Below are 22,158 nucleotides of genomic sequence, written 5' to 3'. Positions count from 1 at the left end.
GTGAAATCTAGAGGAAAATCAGGACAAAAGGCAACATTTAAAGAGTATTTTGAAATGGAGTTGGGAGGCCATGAAAGAACTAGGACTTGTGCACATTATCAGGCTTCAGTCTGAGAATGCAAACTTTTGAACTGAGCATGGAAATGTAAACTGTTGAACTAGGCCAAGTCTGCAAAAGACATTAATACTGTTTACTTAATATTGCAGCTGCAATTGTCACAAATGACAAATGAACTTGTTACCTAGGGCTAGCCTTAGCAATCAATCATGTATCGCCTAGTGATGCACAGAACAACTTTTCTGCCAGCCTTCTTCCTTTTCATGTAATGTGTGGGATTTCCTTTATCCTCAGCTTCTCCTTCCCTTTAAAAGCCCTGTACAGGGGCCAGTGCTGTGGTGTAGCAGGTAAAGCTACATATGGGCGCCGGTTCGAATCCTGGCTGCTCTACTTCCGATACAGCCCTCCACTGTGGCCTGGGAAAGCAGTAGAAGATGGCCCAAGTCCTTGGGCCCCTGCATCCACTTGGGAGACCTGGAAGAAGCTCCTGGCTCCTGGCTCCTGGCTTTGGATTGGTGCAGCTCCAGCTTTTGTGGCCATCTGGGGAATGAATCAGCGGATGGAAGACCTCTCTCTCTCTCTGCCTCTGCCTCTTTGTAACTCTGCCTTTCAAATAAATAAATAAATAAATAAATAAATCTTTTAAAAAAATTCTCATTCCACCACACTGTACAACCTGAGATTCTTCAGAGCACTCATTCAGAGCTATCTGAATCTGTTTTCCCAAATTTAAATTCCTAAGACCTCAAAAATAAATATTATTCCTTCTTGGGGAGTGAACTGTATAGCTTCAGATTATTGCATTTTACTGTGCAAATAGTTCAATCCTTTGCAAATTTTGTCTGTTTCCCAGCATATTCAGTATGCATATTGTTTTCAGTCCTCAAGGTTAATGGAATGCACTAGTGGAATCATAAACTTCCATTTGCAAAATTAATAGAAATCTCCAATTTTCCCTAATCTAAGGCTCTGCCTTTGGTGTCACTTAGACCCACTTCCCCAGGCAGAAGCAAGCTGCAACCCTTTAGAATAGTTACTGGTATGTCTATGAGACTAGCTGAAGGACTATATGAATATGCTATGATAAGAAGCAACCTTCCTACTTATTGTCAGGAGCTAAGGAAGGCCCTCAAAGCTAATTCACAATTTGCAGAGCAATCTTTCCACAGCATTCTCCCGAGATATGAAGTAACAACAACACACAATCTTAGCCTGGTGATCGTGTGTGTTGAAGTGCCACTTTCATAAAGGCGCCTTCCACGTTTGTTAACTAAGTTGTGTATTGCTAAACTAAAAGTAATTAACTCATGGACTTAGGTTTCTCAATTAAAGAAAGCTACCCTACATGAATGATCTGTGAGAACACTGGCTATATCAAATTAAAATTCAAAGATGCCTAGCAAATAACTCATCCATACCTGAAAAAACTAAGTGGATGACATCAGAAGTCGGCAGATCTCCCAGGAAGTAAGACCTGGGAGATATGTACATATGATAGGTATAATATATATGGTATATATAATATTTTTCTTTCTTTATATATTGCAACATTCTGAAAACTTTGATTCTAATTTTTCTTCAAAGGGCTCAGTCATTTACTAACTTTGAGAACAAATCCAATTGTTGAATTTGTGGCCATTACCCACAGCCAGCTCTCCTGGACTTTCCTAGTGGATACCCTATAATAAGAGAATTTCTGGAGAACACTAAGAAGCTATATATTGTTGGAAGAAACCATTCTTCTGTTTTACAGTTTTCTGAAATTACTAGCTGAGATCTCTTTAACTGGCCCATAATCAAATTCTCAATCATCTTGGACATAGTCTTTTATTTTCATTTGATGATCCCAGAAGATCATCATTAAAAAGGGCAGAACAAACACCCAAGGATGATTTTCTCCACCTGTTAGGAAGAACTATCACCCAGTTATAGAATGGAGAGATATGGCTTGCCTCTGGTTATAGACAATTAAGTTCCAAGATCTCCTTATATTAGAAGCAACATTTTAATACTAAATAGATCAATAAAACAATATATAAACAATATATAAATACTATAAATACTAAATAGATCAATAAAACAATATATAAACAATAAAACAATATATATCATCAAGTCTTGTTCCTCTATAATAACCTTAAAAGCCTGTTTGCGGACTGGGTGTTTGGTTTGGCAGTTAAGATGACTGCATCCCATATCAGTGTGCCTAGGTTTGAATTTTGACTCCACTCTTGATTCCAGCTTCCTCCTAATGCACACTTTGTGAGGCAGCAGGTGATGGCTCAAGTACTTGGATCCATTATGATGTTATTTATGTTCCTTGGTATTCTTACTGTTGCTTGTACTTTGTATAATGTTTTATTATGATGTATAACTCATTGTTTAATTAATTTTCCTACCAGAATAATGATTGTACATCAACTGGAAGCAGTTGATCATCCTTATTGGAAAAACTCCAGTGAAAAGTACTGCTGTATTGCCTAAGCCCTGCTCTCTGACTACCTCCTTGTTTCTGAAATGTGGCCTCAATGTCTGTATCTATAGTCACTTCTTCCCATTCTTTATGAGCTATGACTTCCTGGGAATGAGCCTTTCCAATTCTGAAGTACCAGACTTATATAAAATAGATGCATGATCCAAAGATCGATCATTGATGCTTCTTGACCATGACCAAAATAGAGAAATGGGAACTCCAAGAGAAAATCATGACAAAAAACAACATTTACAAGCATTTCAAGATGGAGTTAAGAAGTCATTGAGGGAGGGACCAAGATTTACGGACATATCCAGCTGCTACCTGGGAACATGAACATTTGAGTTCTATAAACTTTTGAACTGGGCCCAGGCTGCAAAATCATTAACTTCTTTTAATAACTATCTCAGCTGCAAGTATCACAAATGGCAAATGAATTTTTCACCTAGAGATAGAACTAGCAATCAATCATGCATAGTCTAGTTGCTATGGTTTGGATGTTGTTTGTCCTCTCAAAGGTTCATGTATTGGGAGCTTGGTCCCAGGTGGTGATTTGGGGAACTTTTTTTTTTTTTTTTTAAGATTTCTTTATTTTTGAAAGTCAGAGAAAGAAGGAGAGACAGAGATCTTCCATCCTCTGGTTTACTCCAAAGATGGCAATAAGGGCCAGCCCTGGAACAAGGCCAAAGTCAGGAGCCAGGAGCTTCTTAGAGTCTCCCACATGGGTGGCAGGAACCCAAGTACTTGGTCCATCCTCCACTGCTTTCCCAGGCCATTATCAGGAAGCTGAATCTGAAGTTGTACAGCTGGGACTCGAACTGGTGCCCACGTGCGATTATAGCATTACAGTCAGCACCTTTACCTACTACACCATAGTGCTGGCTCTGATATTGAGAACTTTTAAGAGGTGTGGCATAGTTGGAAGTCATCTGAAGGGGCATCCAAGTAGACTTTGTCAGAATTGAATTGAATTATAGGATACCCAGTTTGTGTCCCCTGCCAAATTTTCTGGTGTATAAGAAAAATTCCCTACACATCTCATCACAGAAGTGTACTGTGTGAGAGAAGAGTAGGAGAAAAGAGTGTGCTCTCTTCACCTACAAACATAAATGACAGAATTTCTTGGCACACAGTTTTTCTCTTTTTTAAAATGTTTTCTTTTTTATTTTAAAGACTTTTTATTTATTTATTTGATAGGTAGAGTTACAGACAGTGAGAGAGAGAGAGAAAGGTCTTCCTTCCATTGGTTCACTCCCCAAATGGCCATCACGGCTAGTGCTGCACTGATCCAAAGCCAGGAGCCGGCGCCTCCTCCCAGTCTCCCATGCGGGTGCAGGGCCCAAGCACTTGGGCCATCCTCCACTGCCCTCCCGGCCCACAGCAGAGAGCTGGACTGGAAGAGGAGCAACCGGGACTAGAACCTGGTGCCCATATGGGATGCCGGCGCTGCAGGCAGAGGATTAGCAAGTGAGCCACAGCGCCAGGAATGGCACACAGTTTTTCAAAAGTCATCTGTTATACCCTTCAACTCTGGTATTCTAACTCTGGCTATGTCCTAAGGGATCTAGCACTGTTCTTTTATCGTTAAGATTCTCCTTTTCTGGAGAGACCATATCCAAAATTGTTTCCATATAATATTTTTACATATTACTTGAAAATAACTTTCAACTGAACAATAAGTTTGAAAAAAAAAAAACCACTGGATTTCTATATCATAGGAATTCTTAGAGTAATGATGTCCAAAAGAACTTTCTGTGAAGACTGAAATGTTCTATATATGGCTATTAAGCATTTGAAATGAAATTAAATAATTCAATTTTAAAATTTTAATTAACTTAAATAGCCACATGTGACTAGCTACTACCACATAGGATAACTACAGCCTTAGTGCCTTTATTCTCAGAAGTTCTCTGTGAATCTTGAAGATAGGAGAGACATAAAGTCATCAAGTTTACTTGGCCACAGAACATGTAAAAATAAGTATGTCACATGATTAATTATTAAACTATGCACCTTAAATAGTAGGACAGAAAGCAAGTTTAATTACCTCCCTTCTCCCTAGCCTAGACCCATCAGTCTAGGCTAGGGAGATGGCCCAGGAGCTTGGCCTGACCCTAAGTTGGTGCAGAGCAAAGGAATGAGTCTAATACAAAATGAGAGTCATGTAAATTGCAACAGAGAATTTAATATTTCTTTTTGTGTGTGCCTTGTATTTAAACCCTTATAGTGGGGGCCAGCATTGTGGCACAGTGGGTTAAGCCACTGCTTGCAATACCACCATTCCATACTGGAGTGCTTGCTCAAGTATCAATTAGTCTGCTTCCAATCCAGATTCCTGCTAATGCACCTGGGAAGGTAGCGGATGATGGAAATCAGATGGAGTTCTGGGCTCCTGGCTTCAGCTTGGCCCCAAATGGCTGTTGTAGCCATTTGGGGAGTGAACCAGTTGATGGAAGATCTCTCTGTATCTCTCTCTGTTTCTCCTATTTCTGTGAGTCTGCCTTTCAAATAAATAAATCTTAAAAATAAATAAATATACCTTTATAGTATAAGGTTGTTTTGGTTTGTTTTTTTCACAGTTAGGAGAGTGATCATTCCACTTTTAAACATTCTCACAATCATGTGTAAATTTGATCGTTAGATTTAGGTCATTAGTCAAAATTAGGTATTATGACATAGAATAGCTAGTTATCAAAGGCACTAAAAACATTGCCAGATAACCTTGCAGCCCAGGAGATAAAATGTGGTACACATAAGTGACTATAAATTCTAGTTAACTCCAACATTAACAACTTGAGCCTAACATCTCTGACACCTGTGAGTTCCCCTTCTCTTTTATCACTGAAATCCCAAATTGGATACCCAGGAGATGTTCCCTGCACTGAACAACGACAGTGTTGGGGTATGAATGCCAGGGAAGGAAGCAAACACATGCTCTTCTCACCAGGCCTCATGTCTGCGGCGTTGGGACTCAGCATTCCCGCTTCAAAGGGGCTGTCCATTCCTACATCCTCTGACAGAAGTCTGAAAAAGAGCAGACAAAGAGTAAAATCTTTGTGAGATACTGTTTTCTGTGAAAAGGAAATTCAGATCGGTGCTATGGCTCACTAGGCTAATCCTCCACCTGCGGTGCAGGCACCCCGGGTTCTAGTCCCGGTTGGGGCGCTGGGTACTAGTCCCAGTTACTCCTCTTCCAGTCTAGCTCTCTGCTGTGGCCTGGGAGTGCAGTGGAGGATGGCCGAAGTGCTTGGTCCCTGCACCTGCATGGGAGACCAGGAGGAAGCACCCGGCTCCTGGCTTCAGATCGGTGCGCAGGGCCGGCCCGTGGCAACCATTAGGGGAGTGAACCAACGGAAGGAAGACCTTTCTCTCTCTCTCTCACTGTCTATAACTCTCTGTCTCTCTCTCTCACTAACTCTGCCTGTCAAAAATAAATAAATAGGAAATTCAGAGGTTCTAGGATAACGTTATCAGCTCACATGATATAAGCCAAGAAGTCCAGGCATCGTCACCCCCGACAGTGGGATCCTGAAATGCCAATTATTTTAAATTAAAGGAACATTCAGCAAATGCTGAAACAGGCTTTCTTCTGGTATCTTCTTGTCTGCCTAAGTCTGCATGCCGAGGAAGAAGATGCCTTCCCTGAGTTTTTATTAACTCAGTTCTATCACAAGAAGAAAGACTGGGTCAACGCAACTGGGCACACTTTCGACACATCCCATTGTTTTCTATTTTGATCCCAAAGAGAATCATTTACAAATCATTGTGTGTTCTGTGGGCCAAAGGGACTTTGTCCTTAAGTCCCATTTCTGTTTTCCAAACCCACTGATTGTACCTAAAGATCATTTGCTGTTTTCCTGACATTCCTTTGTTCTCCCCACAGAAACAGGGGTATTTAAGTTTCTGATACTGAGTTACTGAGTATTCACACTCATGTGATATTTGCCTGTGCTGTGATTCATTCCTTTCGCTCATTGATAAATTTGTATGCCTTTTTGTCCTATTCAACCCTGGTCAGTTTATTCCAGAGAAACTTCAGAAGGTGGAGGGGAAGTTGTCCTTTGCCCGTAAACAAGTACATGTAGTGGTCCCGACTTAGAATAAAGCCTTTTTACGGTGACTATGAGTAAGAACCATGAACATCAATATCATGGACATCATGTACACCAGGGAGGCAGGGATTCAACTACCTGAGCCATCATCTGCTGCCTCCCTGGTTGCACATCAGTAGGAAATTGAAATTGGCAAAGGAGCCAGGACGCCAACCTGGGCACTCCAATATGAGATACAGGCTTCCCAAGCAGCATCTTAATTGACCCAAGAATAGTAACACTGTCACATCTTCCATTTGTAGGAAGGAAGTAGCCAAACAGAGTAGCTGGTGATTAAGGAGAACAGCAATTGTATGATCAGCAGTGGAAGTACCTCAAGGTCCGTTATCACTCCAGTGGGAATAAGGCAGTTTGACCTTCCTCCTCGGTAGCCACTACTGTGAAGTTCCCGGTGCACAGCATGGAGCTAACAAAGTCGAGGGAGCTGTGGGCACAAGTCTGATTCTACCATGGATGAACCAGCTGCATGTCTCCACCTAGAGGAGCTGTCAGAGCTGTGCCATGGTTTCTTTGCTGGCTGGTGTGGTAACACTACTGTTCTTCACCAGTATTTCTGGGTGTGTGGTAATCTCACACCTCCCAGCTCCCTTGGAAATGAGTGTGGCCACGTGACTTGCTTTGGCTGATGAAAAGGGTGGAAGTGGCAGATGTGCCCCCTGGGCAGAGAACTCAAGAGCAAGCATAGCAGGCCCACGTCTTCTGCCCACCTTGATGGATGGTTATTGGGTAAAGCTCATTGGCGGGGGTGGGGGCGGGGTAAGCAAGAACAGAATTTTATTGTGTTTTCCCCTGAGATAGAGTGGTAATTTATTACTACATCTTCATCTATCTAGCCCACTCTGACTGTACCTCTAATATTGACTCTTTTAAGGGAGTATCTGACTCACACTAGGCTCAAACTTTCAGTTCTTAATTTGAATAACCTATTTTCATGTCTCAACCTAGACTCTTATTGATGTACACAGATTCTTCTCTGGGTTGCTAAAGCATGAAAGAACGTTGTAGCAAATGGGGAGCGAAGCTGAGGGGGTTGGCACTCTGGTGTAGCAGGTTAAGCCTCCACCTGTGGCACCAGCATCCATATGGGCACCAGTCTGAGTCCCAGCTGCTTCACTTCTGATCCAGCACCCAGCGGAAGATGGCCTAAGTGCTTGGACCCCTGCACCAGCTCCGTGGAAGACCCAGAAGAAGCTCCTGGGTCCTGACTTCGGACTGGTCCAACTCCAGCCATTACAGCCATTTGAGGAGTGAACCAATGTATGGAAGACCTTTCTGTCTCTCTGCCTCTCAAGAAAATAAATAAATAATAAATCTGTAAAAAGATAAATACATTCAATGCTCTTAAGAAGTCCACAAGCAAGGTGACAGGGAGCGGGAGAGGGGAGGGTTATGGGTGGGAGGGAAGTTATGGGGGGGGGACGCCATTGTAATCCATAAGCTGTACTTTGGAAATTTATATTCATTAAATAAAAGTTAAAAAAAAGAAGTCCACAAGCTTGGGTATTAATACATCACCTTGATACCAGTGTTGTGGTGTACCAGGTTTAGGTTAAACCACCACTTACGATGCCAGTGTCCCATAGTGGAGTACCAATTTCAGTCCTGCTTACTCCAGTTCTGATCTAGCTTCCTGCAATGTGCCTGAGGAGGCAGTGGATGATCTCCAAAGTATTTGAGCCCCTACCATCCATGTGGGAGATCCAGATCAAGTTTCTGGCTCCTAGCTTCAGCCTGGCCCAGCCCTGGCTGTTGTGGGCATTTGGGGAGTGACCCAGCAGATAGAAAATCGCTCTCTCTCTCTCTCTCTGACCCTCCAATCTATCCACATTTTGAATAAATAAATCTTTAAAACAAAACAAAAATACATGACCTTTATGATTTTTGTCATAACCATCACTTTTCAGTTTATTAATTTTTTTCTTTAAATCCATGTAAGTTATTTTAAAATAATTTAATCACTAATGTATATAGAAACTGAATTCACTCAACTGAAATGAATGTCACAAAAGTTAAACAGAAAAAATAAAACAATGCCATTGAATTCAAGATAGAGATCCCTGGGCTATCACCCTGAGGCTTTCTCTCTTTGCTGAAAGGGAGATATAAGGAAGAATTATGTCTAGCAATGTGTCACGATGTGTATTGTCATAAACGCAAGAAATGCTGTATGAAAGAGAATACCCAGGAAGTAATTACAGAAGGTCCCCTATTTACTATAGTTAGCTTCAATAATTTTTCAACTTTATGGTGGTGCTAAAGCAGTACAATTCAGTAGAATCATACCCCAAATTTTGAAATTTGATCTTCTCTTGGGCCAGGGATATGCAGTCTGTTAGTGTCTCCTGATACTGGCTGGCCACAGGGAGCTGCAACTGCCAGTCAGTTCCACTATCACGAGGGGAACCAATTGGTACTCCACAGTGTGCTGTGTTGCTAAACTAGGCCATTCGATAGTTCAGGTGTGTTCAGTGCATTTTCAACTTACATTTGCAAATTTCGATGGGTTTATTTAAACATACCCTACAGTAAGTCAAGCAGCATTTGTAATACATTTCCAAGCTTGAAAGGGACCAGGGGAAATCCCAGAAGCTAGAAATGACATGTCAGCAGAGAAAGATGATGAAAAGGGTGCCCACGGGGTTTCTGGAATGACCGCAGGCATTACAGTCCCACAGCAGGAGTGACCTCCAGTACTAGAAGAGAGGCTCAGACCCAAACTTCTAAATAAGGCTGTGGGCCCTAAACAACTGCCCCTTGATGAGAAGGGAATGAGAAAAAGAACTATTTTCTGGCCTTGGAAAACACAGTCTTCCTGGTAGGCAATAAAAAGCAACCTAAAAGAATTGGAGACACTCAGTAGTGTGCCAAGTACCTGAATGATTCAGGAGATCCAAATAAGAAATTAAAATTGGGGGGCTGGTGCTGTGGTGCAGTGAGTTAGCACCCTGGCCTGAAGCACCGGCATCCCATATGGGCACCGGTTCTAGTCCTGGCTGCTCCTCTTCCCATCCAGCTCTCTGTTATGTCCTGGGAAAGCAGTGGAAGATGGCCCAAGTCCTTGGGCCCCTGCACCCATGTAGGAGACCTGAAAGAAGCTCCTGGTTCCTGGCTTCCGATAGGCACAGCTCCGGCCATTGGGGCCAATTGGGAAGTGAACCATCGGATGGAAGATCTCTCTCTCTGCCTCTCCTCTTTCTGTGTAACTCTGACTTTCAAATAAATAAATAAATCTTTAAAAAAATAAATAAAATTGGGGCCAATATTGTGGAGCAGCAGTTTAGTATCATCAGCATCCCATAATAGTGCTGGTTCAAGTCCCCACTGCTTCACTTCCAACCCAGCTCCCTGTTGATGTGCCTTGGAAAGCAGCAAAAGATGGTCCAATTACTTGGGGCCCTACCACCCACCTGGGAGACTTGGATGGAATTCCAGGCTCTTTGCCCCGCCCTGGTTGTTATGTGGCCATTTGGGGAGTAAGCCAGAGGATGGATGATCTTTCTTTCTCTGTCTCTCACTCTCTCTCTCTTTCAAATAAATAAATTTTAAAAAAAGAAAAAGAAAATAAATTAAACTAGAACCACTGAAGACCCAAGACTTTATGGTTCCATAAGAATAAAACATGGGGTTAGGAATTTGACACAGCAGTTAAATCATTGCTTGGGATACCTGTACCCCATATCAGAGGGCCTGGTTCTGGTTCCAGCTACTCTGCTTCTGATTCAGCTTCCTACCTATGCACATCCTGGGAGGCAGCAGGTGAAGGCACAAGTACTTGAGTCCCTTCCCACATGGGAGGCCTGGATGGAGTTCTAGGCTTCTGGCTTCAGCCTAGACTAACCCTGATTGTTGTGGGTATTTGGAGAGTGAACCAACAGATGGAAAATCTCTCTCTCTCACTCCCACTCTCCCTCCGCGCCCTTCCCCCTTCTCTCTATCTCTCTATATTTCTCTTTCTGTTTTTCTATTTTTCTGCCATTCAGGGAAAATGAAAATAAATAAAAATTCAAAAGTTAAAGAAAAATTAAAGAATAAAATATGAAGCCATTTGATAGTACTTAATTTACTTTTACAACCTAAGATTCATTAGAGATCCACTTAGGAGCAAGAAAAAACACTCTGAAAATGAGCTTATACACACACACACACACACACACACACACACAGAGAGACCATATAAACTGGAGGGGAAAAACACTGAGATTGCTGGGAGACCCAGTAAAATGAAAAATTAACAATAAGCTTACTAAAAAAGTCAATGTGAAAGACACTATAATGAGTAAAGAATAAATTTTAAAACTCTGTTGTCTTAAACCACCAAGATTTGGTGTTATTTGTCACAGCAGGAGATGTCACATAAGCCGTGAGTAGCCATCTACCTAAGAAAGAAACACCTGGGGCCAATGCTGTGGTGCAGTGGGTTAAAGCCCCAGCCTGCAACACAACCATCCCATGTGGACCCCAGTTCAAGTCCCAGCTGCTCCACTTCCAATCCAGCTCCCTGCTAATTTGCCTGGGAGAGTAGTGGAGGCTGGCTCAAGTGCTTGGGCCCCTGCACCCGCACGGGAGACCTGGAAGAAGCTCCTGGCTCCTGGCTTCAGATAGCCTCAGCTCCAGTCGTTGCATCCATCTGGGGAGCGAACCAGAGAAAGGAAGATCTCTCTCTCTCTTTCTCTGCCTCTGTCTCTCTCTGTAACTGTCTTTCAAATAAATAAAATCTTTAAAAAAATGAAAGAAAGAAAGAAAGACGTAAAACATAAAGATGAAGAAATGTTGGCAATAAAGTGATATAAAAAGATATAAAAAAACAGATTTAACGTAGAAGAAGCATTAAGACTTACAAGAGTTATTATTCAGTGACAAAATGAAATTCGCAGAACATATAATAATAACTCAGAGCCAACATGCTTTTAATAACATAGCCACAAAATATGTAAAATAAAAATTGACTATGAAATTAGGGCAACATGAGTTTCACGGGGGAAATGTTCAATATACTTCTCAAGAATTTATAAATTAATTTGGAAAGAAATATATAACAATGTGGAATATCTGGAGAATGAAATTTTAAAGCTTGAAATAATGACAGGCCTGCAATTAATTAATAAAAATACATTTTTTGCAAACTCGTGAAAACTGACCAAACAGGATGTTTGATAAAATACCAAAAGTCACTGTCACATGTACTATACTCTCCAACTTCAGGGTCATTCATCCAGAAGTCTTTCATGAAAAGGCACTTGTGAGTTAAGTGTCTGAGCAATAGAGTCCTACCCATCAAAGCTTGTGAAAGCCACTGAAGAATTCCTACAGGCAAATAAATAGCCTTAAATTCAGATATTAGAAAGTAAGATGGGCAGAAGTAACTAAGGGTTCAACTCAACTCAAGAAGTTAGAAAAAAATCCAGTTCTCATGTGATTGGATGCTATTTATACCAAGTCTGTGTACTGCTCTAATGATCATGAATACCAGCACATGGAGAGCAGGCATGTAAACTAACTTCACCACTCTGAGAATGACTCCCACATGGATTAATGGAGTTTGTATTTCTAGTACTCTTCCTTCTTAATAAATAAAGCTAATGGGGGCCGGTGCTGTGGCCCAGTGGACTAAGCTTCTACGTGCAGTGCCCGCATCCCATTTGGGCACTGGTTCAAGTCTGGCTGCCCCTCTTCCAATCCAGCTCTCTGCTATGGCCTGAGAAAGCAGTAGAAGATGACCCAAGTGCCTGGGCCCCTGCACCCACATGGGAGACCCAGAAGAAGCTCGTAGCTCCTGGCTCCTGCTTCCTGGCTTAGGATAAGCTCAGTTCTGGCTATTGCCGCCATTTGGGGAGTGAACCAGCAGGTGGAAGACCTTTCTCTCTGTTTCTCATTGTCTCTGTCTATAACTCTACCTCTTAAATAAATAAATAAAATCTTTAAAAAATAAAAATAAAAAAGAAAGCTAATGGCAATGGCATGGCCACCCTGATGCCAAGGAGACAGAGAAAGGCAACAAATGCAAAATTTTTAGACATAATTAAGCATACCCTCTTGCCTTTAGGACAGGTATGGAATTAAAGGATGTATTTTATATTCCTGTGGTATATCTGTACCTGGAGGGATCTGGTTGCTATTGTAGAATTAGCCTTGCCTGAGACCACGTTCTTTTTAATAGGAAATGAGCAGTGGGCCATGAGCTGGCAAGCACACACACAGACAGCATCTTTAGATGGTAATGTTTCCTGACAGGCATGTACATCGGCTGCAGGGGCAGCCATTTTGAGGAATAACCATTCTTATAAGATCTGCCACGAAAAAATACACCTCCATGAGAAATAGGTTAACAGATCAAGACAGGGAGTTAATTGTTCTTTACAAAAATACCTGATGGTTACGCTGATAAATTCTAGGAAAATGATTATGTAAAAGTAATTTCCTTTATGTCAGAGTTTTTTGATTTCTCCTGACTTCCTTCTAGGCAAGTAAGATATGCTGGAGTGATAAAGTTGCTTTCTCTAGAAATGGAAGCCAAAACGAAAAAGAGAAAAACAATCAAAACCTTTCAGGAGGTGCTTGTCTTCCTTTAAGTCCCCAAATTAGCCCAGTGGTTGGACGATTGCCATCTCAGGATTCTTGTCTGATAAAGGAGGTTGTAGATTCAATTTAGGAGTGCAAGCCATTCTGTGAACCCGAGAGTACTTATCAAATTACTCAGAGTAGCACGGAAAACTGAAGCTGCACATGGTTTCTCACTCAGCTTAATCAAACCGATAGCAACAAGAGGTCCCACAACAGGAAGCTGGGGTCAAGCCCATGACAGCAAGCTCTTGGCAACGTTTCACCACCCAGAACAGACAAGCAATCCTAGCCAGGCAGGAAGATGAGTCCTGGGAGCCAGCTGGCTGGGAGAAAATGATGGAGGGAAGTGAGAACAGGAAAAGAGGAGAGCAGCAAACAACAGGAAGATAAGTGGTAAACCCTCACCCAGATATCACCATCTCTAGGGATTTGCAAAGCCTCACAAAACGAAGCCGAAGGCTCTCAGGTTCTCAGAGGAGAGGGACACAGTGCAGTCTCCTTACACAGGCGCAGATTCCAAGTCTGCAGCTAACAAAAAAATTCACTTGTAGCCCAAATGATGCTCAAATAATGGATTGAATTATCCTCTGACCGTAGCGTGAATAGCTTTGGTATAGAATTCTTCATGATAAGTCTTGTAAAACCCTAAAATTTGACAGCAGGACAGGAACAGAGGGAAAGCCTAAATTTTTATCATTCAAAGCATTGTGCTTTTCAGAGAATAATTAAATCCTTGGTTGTGAATGGTGGGGATGGGGCAGAGGGTTGCACATAATGAATTCTGCCTCTTGCCTGCAGAATGTATGCCACCCCCTTTTTGTAAATGTTTTGTTTCTTTATTTTTTTTTATTTATTTGAAAGATTTCCATCCACGGGTTCACACTCCAAATGCCCATAACAGCCAGGGCTGGACCAAGCCAAAGGAGATGGTAACTCAGTCCGGGTCTCTCATGTGGCTGGCACGGATCCAAGTATTTGAGCCATCATGTGCTACCTCCCAGGATGTGCATTAGCAGGAAGCTGGGGCTTCAATCCAGGCACTCCATGATGGGATGCAGGCGTCTTAACTGCTGCACCAAACACTCAACTCTCCCATCCTCTTTTAATATTTTTTCTATAACCTGAATATATTTTGATACACTTTTGTTGTTATAAGATTAAATTAGATGGCATAATCTCACACCAAGGAGGGGCACATACTTCTTTGAGATGCAAATTTACAGTTCACAACTAGGATTACTCACAGGCATTTCAAACTCAATATGTACAAAACTGAATTCAACATTTCCCCCAACACAGATGAGCTACATCCTACATTCTCTATTATGGGCTTATTTACTTATTTTCTTTTTATTTGAAAGGCAGAGAGAGCCAGACAGAGACAGAGATAAAGCTAGGAGGAGAGAGAGATCTCCCTGCCACTGGTTCACTACCCAAATATCTGCAACAGTGGGCCAGGAGACTGAACTCAATCTGAGTTTACCACGTGGGTGGCAGGGACCCAAATACTTGAGCCATTACCTGCTGTCTACCAGGGTGTATGTTGTCAGGAAGCTGGAATCAGAAGTGGAACTTGGACTCTAATCCAGGCACCTTGATATGGGACATGGACATCCCAAATGGCACTTTAACTGCTATGCCAAATGCCCACTCCTCAATGATGCTTTTTTAAAAATGTCGGCAAATTCCCTGACATAACCTTCAAAAGTGGAGTCTAATTCTCTCTCCCTTGAGGATGGACTGCATTTGACTTGCTTCTAGAAGACAGCAAAGTAGAATTGATGGCATTAAGACTGGATCCTAACAGGCCTGGGACACCCCCCCTTGCTCTCTCTTGGTTCACTCAGTGTGGGGGAAGCCAGCTGCTATGTTGTAAGCAGGCCCATGGAAAAGCCCTGTGGAAAGGAACTGAGGCTTCCTGTGAAAATCCAGGAAGGAATTAAGGCCTTTTACCAACAACCACGTGAGGGAACACTCTTGGAAGCAGATACTCCAGCCTGAATCAAACCTTCAAACAACTGCCGCCCTGGCTGATGTCTTGCTGGCAATCAAATAAGCGACCCCAGCCAGAACCACCAGGCTAATTCACCTAGTTACACCACTGCTAATCCATTCTTGACTCGCTGACATTCAAAAACCCCGAGCTAACAAACGTTCATTGTTTTCAGATATGAAATCATGAGAGAGCAGATTACACAGCAGGAGCTAGCTAATACACTCCCCCTTCAGTGAACATCTCCACCGATCACCTGGGCTTCGAAGCCCCAAGCCAACATTCATCTTACGTTCTTCTCTTTTCCTCATCCAGTTGCCCATCCACTCCTTTAAATTCGTCTCTGTCTCCTCTGCATGCACACAGCCCATTTTTCCTTTGCAGAAACCTCTTGACCTTTCCTCTTGGTCTCATTTCACATCCCACTTCCTCCAAATCATGGACTGAATATCCTAAATCTCCAGCTGCATGGGTTTCTCGCTGAGATCTTTTCCATGTTGCCACTGACTCAAGAAGAGCTGGCCCCCAGCTCCCAGCTGAGCTTCCCCTCCACCCCCCTCTCCCCTCCTTAGCCCTGCTAATCTTGCCCATCCTCTACACTCAGCTTGGACAGCTCAGTTCCTGGATTTCACTCCAACTCCCAGAACCAAGTCAGGTTCCACGGCCCCTTTTGCTCAGGTTGCATGGACATTCCTCACGTTCTTGTGATCTCCTATTTGAAACTTGTCTGTCCCATTTTCCCCACTCCCAACCCCTCCACACCTATGCACTGAAAAGTGTGTGGCCCTCCCAGAATAGCAGCTAGCTTCCCACTCCAAGTGACAAGTGAGAGTAAGAAGGACACCATAGGCCTCTTAGGGCGAAGTTTTAGGAAACACAGTCCATCTTGTCTACCTGACTCTGTCCTGTAAGTGACTAAGTTCAGCCCACACAAAGGGGAGGAGACTTAGACTCCACATTCAGGAGGGAGTGAACAGTTCCCCATGTGAGCAACAGGACCCACTGAGTCTCATCATGGGCTCCTGTCACCCTGGCGAGCCCCAGGCCCTAGCTCTGCACCACATGAAGGGTCTCCTTTGTGAAGACCCCTGAGCAGAGGCCTCTCTGCCCAGCCCTCCAACCTGAGAGATAAACTCCCAGGATTTCTCCTCCCTAACGCACAAGGCCTTGGTCACACTGCTTTCGCTTGTTATCTTTGCCCTAAGTCGTTCAAGAGCACAGAATCACCCAAATGTCCCAGACAATCTGGCACCAGAAATATCAACCACAGGAGCGCACAGAGATACTGCTGCTCAAGCAGATATATTTGCTCCCCAGAGGGCAGGGTAGCAGAATCAAGTTTTTGACTCCTCCGGAACTGGTGTCAGAAGAGCTTTTCTATAAAGAATCAGGTACTAAACATGTTGGGCTCTATGGGGCTGCCAGTCGCTGCCTCAACTCAGCTTTGTACCTGTAGCCTGGAAGCACCTACAGACAATACGCAAATGAATGGGTACAGCTGCACTCAAGAAAACCTTTATGAATAAAAATAGATACCACCAGGGGTGGGATGTAGTTTGTCAACCCTGCTCTAGAGTAAAACAACTCGAATGATGTTTCATTTTTTTTTCAAAATCAGGTATATTTTAAAAAATGGTAGGCCGGCGCCGCGGCTCACTAGGCTAATCCTCCGCCTTGTGGCGCCGGCAAACCGGGTTCTAGTACCGGTCGGGGCGCCGGATTCTGTCCCGGTTGCCCCTCTTCCAGGCCAGCTCTCTGCTGTGGCCAGGGAGTGCAGTGGAGGATGGCCCAAGTGCTTGGGCCTTGCACCCCATGGGAGACCAGGAGAAGCACCTGGCTCCTGCCATCGGATCAGCGCAGTGCACCGGCCGCAGCGCGCCGGCCGCAGCGGCCATTGGAGGGTGAACCAATGGCAAAGGAAGAACTTTCTCTCTGTCTCTCTCTCTCACTGTCCACTCTGCCTGTCAAAAAAAAAAAAAAAAAGAATATATATTACAGAATGCTTACAGATGTCCACCAAGATATATGCAAAAAAGGTGTTTCCTGTTAAGAAAAAGCTGAGGGTCTAGCTTTGTGGCATGGTGGTTTCAGCCACAGAATATGACGTCATCATCGCATATCAGATGCTGCTTGAGTCCCAGCTGCTCTCCTGAGCCAGCTCCCTGTTAACGGACCTGGGAAAGCAATGAACGACGACTCCAGTGCTGGAGCCCCTCCATCCCTGTGGGAGATCCCCACGGAGTTTCAGCTTCCTGACTTCAGCTGTTGTGGCTGCCTGGGGAGTGGACCAGGGGATGAAACACTGCTCTCTCTGTCTCTCCTTCTCTCTCTGTCACTCTACCTTTCAAATAAATTTAATTTTTTTTTAAAAAAGCTGAGTTTCTTTTGAGGAGTCTGAATTTGGTGGTGAAACATGAAATAGTTTAAAATTTCTCTAAACAGTGCTTTCCTGGGTCATGTTATCCAGTTCCTTTCAGTTATTATAATCCAGTTCAGGTTGAAAGTGATCAATTTCTCATGGTAAATTTCTGTCTCATTCTCTCTCCCTTCTATGACGGCCAAAGTTGTGCTTCTGGGATGGTAGGATAGGGAGGCCTCTTCCATTTCTCCCTTCCCCCCAGCACCCAGATCCGGGAGGAGTTGAGGCCCACAGAGAGGCCCCGACTGTTCTCTAACCCCTCTTCTCAGTCTGCACTTTAGGGGCTCCCGCCTTGGTTCCTTCTTTGAGTTCTCTGAAGGCCTCTCTCCTGCCCAGTTCCCTGGTTGAGAAGACCTGTGTTCTCCATGTCTTGAAGATAGCTGTCTTCCTTCTCCATCTTCACACAGCCATCCCTTTGTGTGCATGTGTCCTAATCTTGTCTTAGAAGGACAACAGTCACATTGAATTAAGGTCCTGACTTCATTTCAACTTCACTGCCTTTTACAGGCTCTGTCTGCAAATATAGACAGTCCCCAACTCACAATGGTTTCAGTTTAGATTTCTTTTTTTACTTTACGATGGTGCAAAAGCAATACATGTTTCGTAGAAACTGTACTTAGAATTTTGAGTACTGATATTTTCCCATTCTAGTGTTATACAGTGTGATCCTCTCTTGTGATGTGGGTGACAGCAGTGAACACAGCCTCCAGTCAGCCTCAAGGTGACAAGGGGAAACAGCTGACTCTGCTGGTGCTGTGTTGCGAGGCTATGACAGTTGGAAGGCTGGAGATTCTGTACATGTTTCAGTTATGCTATTAGCAATTTACAATGGGTTCTCAGGATGGAATCCCACAGACGTGAAAGAGGATCTGAAACAGATAAACTTGAATAGGGGGACACAGCTATCCCGTAATAGGTAAGGCACTACAAAATGGCTCAAATTGCCCAAAGTATCACTGCACCCATAGGACATCTATACCTGTAGCATCCCATATGGGTGCCAGTTCATGTACCAGTGGCACCACTTCTAATCCAGCTCGCTGCTAATGGTCTGGGAAAAGCAGTGGGATATGCCCAAAGAACCCCTGTCACTCAGGTAGGAGATCCAGATGAAGTTCCCCGCTTCAGCCTGGCCCAGCCCTGGCCATTGCAACCATCTAGGTAATGAACCAGTGTATGAAAAATCTCTCTGTGTGTGCCTCTCCCTTTGACTCTGTAACTCTTTCAAATAAATAAATAAATCTAAAAAAATTTAAAACTGTTCATTTGGGCAAAATTGAGTTAGTGTTAGAAAAAAAGAAACGCTTAGCAAGTCAAAAATTCAGTAGTTTCAGCAGCAGCGACATCAAGCCCACTTCCACATTCTCAGGGCTCTTGATGTCTGTCAAAATGAAGTGTAGGAAGCAGTAGGAGGAGCCAAGCACATGAGCTGAAATGAGAGCAGCAGCACCAAGAGAGTCCGAGGAGCCTGGCTCGGATCAGCCGTGCTGGCTACGGTGCTGCTGCCCTCTCTGGCCACGCGCTTGCCACATTTGCTCCTCTTCACAAGGCTTTTCTCCAAGGCTAATCTGTGCCAGCGTTGGGGACATTAACATAAACAAGGCACAGGCACTACCTGCTTTTCACAGCAGCTGCTGTAAATAGCCTTGCTGATTCATCTTGTACAGAAGGTTGTTTTAAATTGATCTGATTCTATCCCAGTTTTGCAGATTATTTCTCAATATCTGCACTACACCTTTTAATAGTTTCTCTCTTTTTAAAGATTTTAAAATGTATTTGAAAGGCAGAGAGAGAGAGAATCTCCCATCTGCTGATTCACTCCCAAATGCTCCTAATAAACAGAGGTAGGCCAGGCCAAAGCCAGGTGCCTAGAACTCCATCCAAGTCTCCCAAGTGGGTGACAAGGACTCAAGGTCTCTTTTTCAATAACCTACCATCAAGTCATTGGTTTATTTAACTATTTCGTTGTTTCTTTTGCAAGATTTTCTGGTTCTTTTTCCACTTTTGAAATTTTTTTTCTTTGTCATTATTAGCTCATGAAATTTTGTTATTTTCTGTATGGTCTCCTTGCCTGAAATTTAAAAACTCTCTGATTCCAAGTCTTTATAGTTTTAAGATGAGCACTCTCCTTTGGCTTTCTTTAAGGCAATGATTTCTCTTCCTATTTTCTGTTTCCATCCAATGGGCAGCTCTGAAAGGTCAGGTGCTACTGTCATCATACCATACCCCGAGCACTGCCTGGCAACTCACACGCCAGGAACACTTGCTGAAGAAATGCAAGATCCATGCACCGCGTTTGGCCCTTCTGGTAATATCATCCCACATTTATCTTACGGATTCCCTTCCTGATGGGTCAGTTGTTCCTTGCTTTCCTTTAGCATTTAGGTACTATGTCTTTTCATTCCCACACAGTCACTGTCCATCACTAAAAACTTGAGTCACTTTTTTTTTTTTTTGACAGGCAGAGTTAGACAGAGAGAGAGACAGAGACAGAGAGAAAGGTCTTCCTTCCGTTGGTTCACCCCCCAAATGGGTGCTATCGGCACACAGCGCCGATCCGGAGCCAGGAGCCAGGTGCTTCTCCTGATCTCCCAGGTGGTTGCAGGGCCCAAGCACTCGGGCCACAGCAGAGAGCTGGACAGGAAGAGGAGCAACCAGGACAGAATCCAGTGCCCCAACCAGGACTAGAACCCGGAGTGCCGCCGCTGCAGGCGGAGGATTAGCCTAGTGAGCCGCAGCCCCAGCCAAGTCACTTCTTAAAACCCAGTGATTTCCTGGAGAGAGCCAGGAAGTAGGTCTCGGACAAGATATAGACAGATTCCTAGGAGCTACAGATGCACTCAACTCCCCCTGAGCTCAGGCCTGGGACTGATGGGGGAGATGTATCCATCCTGGAGTCCCAGGAGACACAGAAGCAGGATGGTCCTAGGTTTAAGACAGGGCTTCTGAAAGCCTGTTCTCAGAGGACCAGCTCCACAGTTCTGTACAAAAGGTCTCTGCTGAGTAAATCTAGGAAACACCACACATTATATTCTCTTCTGGGACTTTATAATGCCAGGAAACTGTGGTAGCCTGAGATATCGTAGCAAAAAATCCAATCTATTTGACAAAGGAATTGCTTGGATTTTGTTTTTTTGCTTTCTTTTGAGTAATACGCTAATGCAGAATACAATTTGGGAAGCACAACTGTGAGGCATAACCTAGTGAGTTGCAGGGGCCTCTTTGGAAACCTTGGACCGTGTCTAACAAAAACCTACCAAGTGCAGCCCGAATGACTCTGCGGTATTTTCATTTCTTTCAGAGAACGTGCAGGCCAGCAGCTGAAGCCTCAGGACTCTGCCGTCAGACTGCCTGCCCTGGAATCTTGCTTCTGACTTTGTTAAATGTATGACTTTAGGAATTTTCAGAATTTCTTGTGCCTCAGTTTTCTCATTTGTAAAATGGAGAAAGTCATAATACCTACTTAGAAGATTGGAAGGATTAAATTATTTGATTTAGTTAGGGACAGAGAACACTGCCTGATGCATTGTAACTATGCTGCATAAGGATTAGACATTGCTTTTATTATTATCTCAGTACTTTGTTATAAATTAAAATAGAAAGTGGTTTGCAAAAGCGAGTGCTCTGAGTTCCAGTGGCACTTTTTTGAAGAAATACAAAGAAATAGAAAAATTCTTTCTAAAATCATGTAGAATTTAAAGGGACCTCAAATAGCCGATCTTGAAGAACCACAGGTTTCACAACTCTTGATTTCAAAGCTTATTACAAAGCCAAAGGAATCAAAACAGTGTAGTACTGGCATAAAGACATATTTTTCAAACATCAATTTTAAAAAATCACTTAAAACTTGACAGACATGTACTCAATGAAATAGAGAGCCCAGAAATAAACCCATGCATAGCATATGCGGTCAAGCGATCTTTGACAAGACTGCCAACATGATTCAGTGGGGAAGTGACAGTCTCTTCAAAAAGTGGTATTGGGAAAATGGAATATCTATATGCAAAAGAATAAAATTGGATCCCCACATCTAATACCACATAAAAATTATCTCAAAATGGATTAAACACCACGACAATAAGATTGAAATTATAAAACTCCTACAAGAAAACATAGGAGAAAATCTCCATGACATTGGATTTGGAGATAATTTCTTGGATATAGTGGCAAAAGCATACCAACTTCTTGCTAATGCAGACCCTGGGAAGCCCTGGTGATAATTCAAATAGTTAGCTTTCTGCCATCCACATGGGAGATCTGAATTGAGTTTCCTCTGGGCTCCCTGCCTTGGTTCCTCAACCTTTGTGGGCATTTGGGGAGTAAACCAACAGATGGGAGAACTTGCTATCTCTGACACTCTGACTCTTAAAAAAGAAAAAAAGAATAGTGAAAGGCAAACCATGGCAGGCAAGAAAATATTTGAAAATAATTTATCTGATAATGAATTAATATCCAGAACATATCATGAACTCCTAGAACCCAACAACAACAAAACAACCCTATTTTAAAGTGAGCAAAAGCCTTATATAGATATTTCTCCAA

The 22,158-nt window shown here is 43.1% G+C and overlaps 1 protein-coding gene across 10 annotated transcripts in view; it reads right to left on the bottom strand.

The window, feature by feature from the left end:
* Positions 1-22,158, bottom strand: part of PRUNE2 (prune homolog 2 with BCH domain) — a 316,953-nt gene that overhangs the window by 46,709 nt on the left and 248,086 nt on the right. For all 10 annotated transcript variants that reach the window (XR_011379490.1, XR_011379489.1, XR_011379488.1 and 7 more), the window contains exon 10: positions 5,476-5,555. Coding sequence is in view for 7 of the 10 variants with exons in the window: in XM_051858798.2 (XP_051714758.1) it covers positions 5,476-5,555 (80 nt within the window). In the remaining 3 variants the exon portion in view is untranslated. The remainder of the gene's footprint in view (positions 1-5,475; positions 5,556-22,158) is intronic.

Source organism: Oryctolagus cuniculus, chromosome 1 (assembly GCF_964237555.1).
Source record: "Oryctolagus cuniculus chromosome 1, mOryCun1.1, whole genome shotgun sequence".
Classification (NCBI taxonomy): domain Eukaryota; kingdom Metazoa; phylum Chordata; class Mammalia; order Lagomorpha; family Leporidae; genus Oryctolagus; species Oryctolagus cuniculus.
The sequence above is the reverse complement of the archived record's forward strand: the minus strand, read 5'-3'. Positions and strand labels throughout refer to the sequence as shown.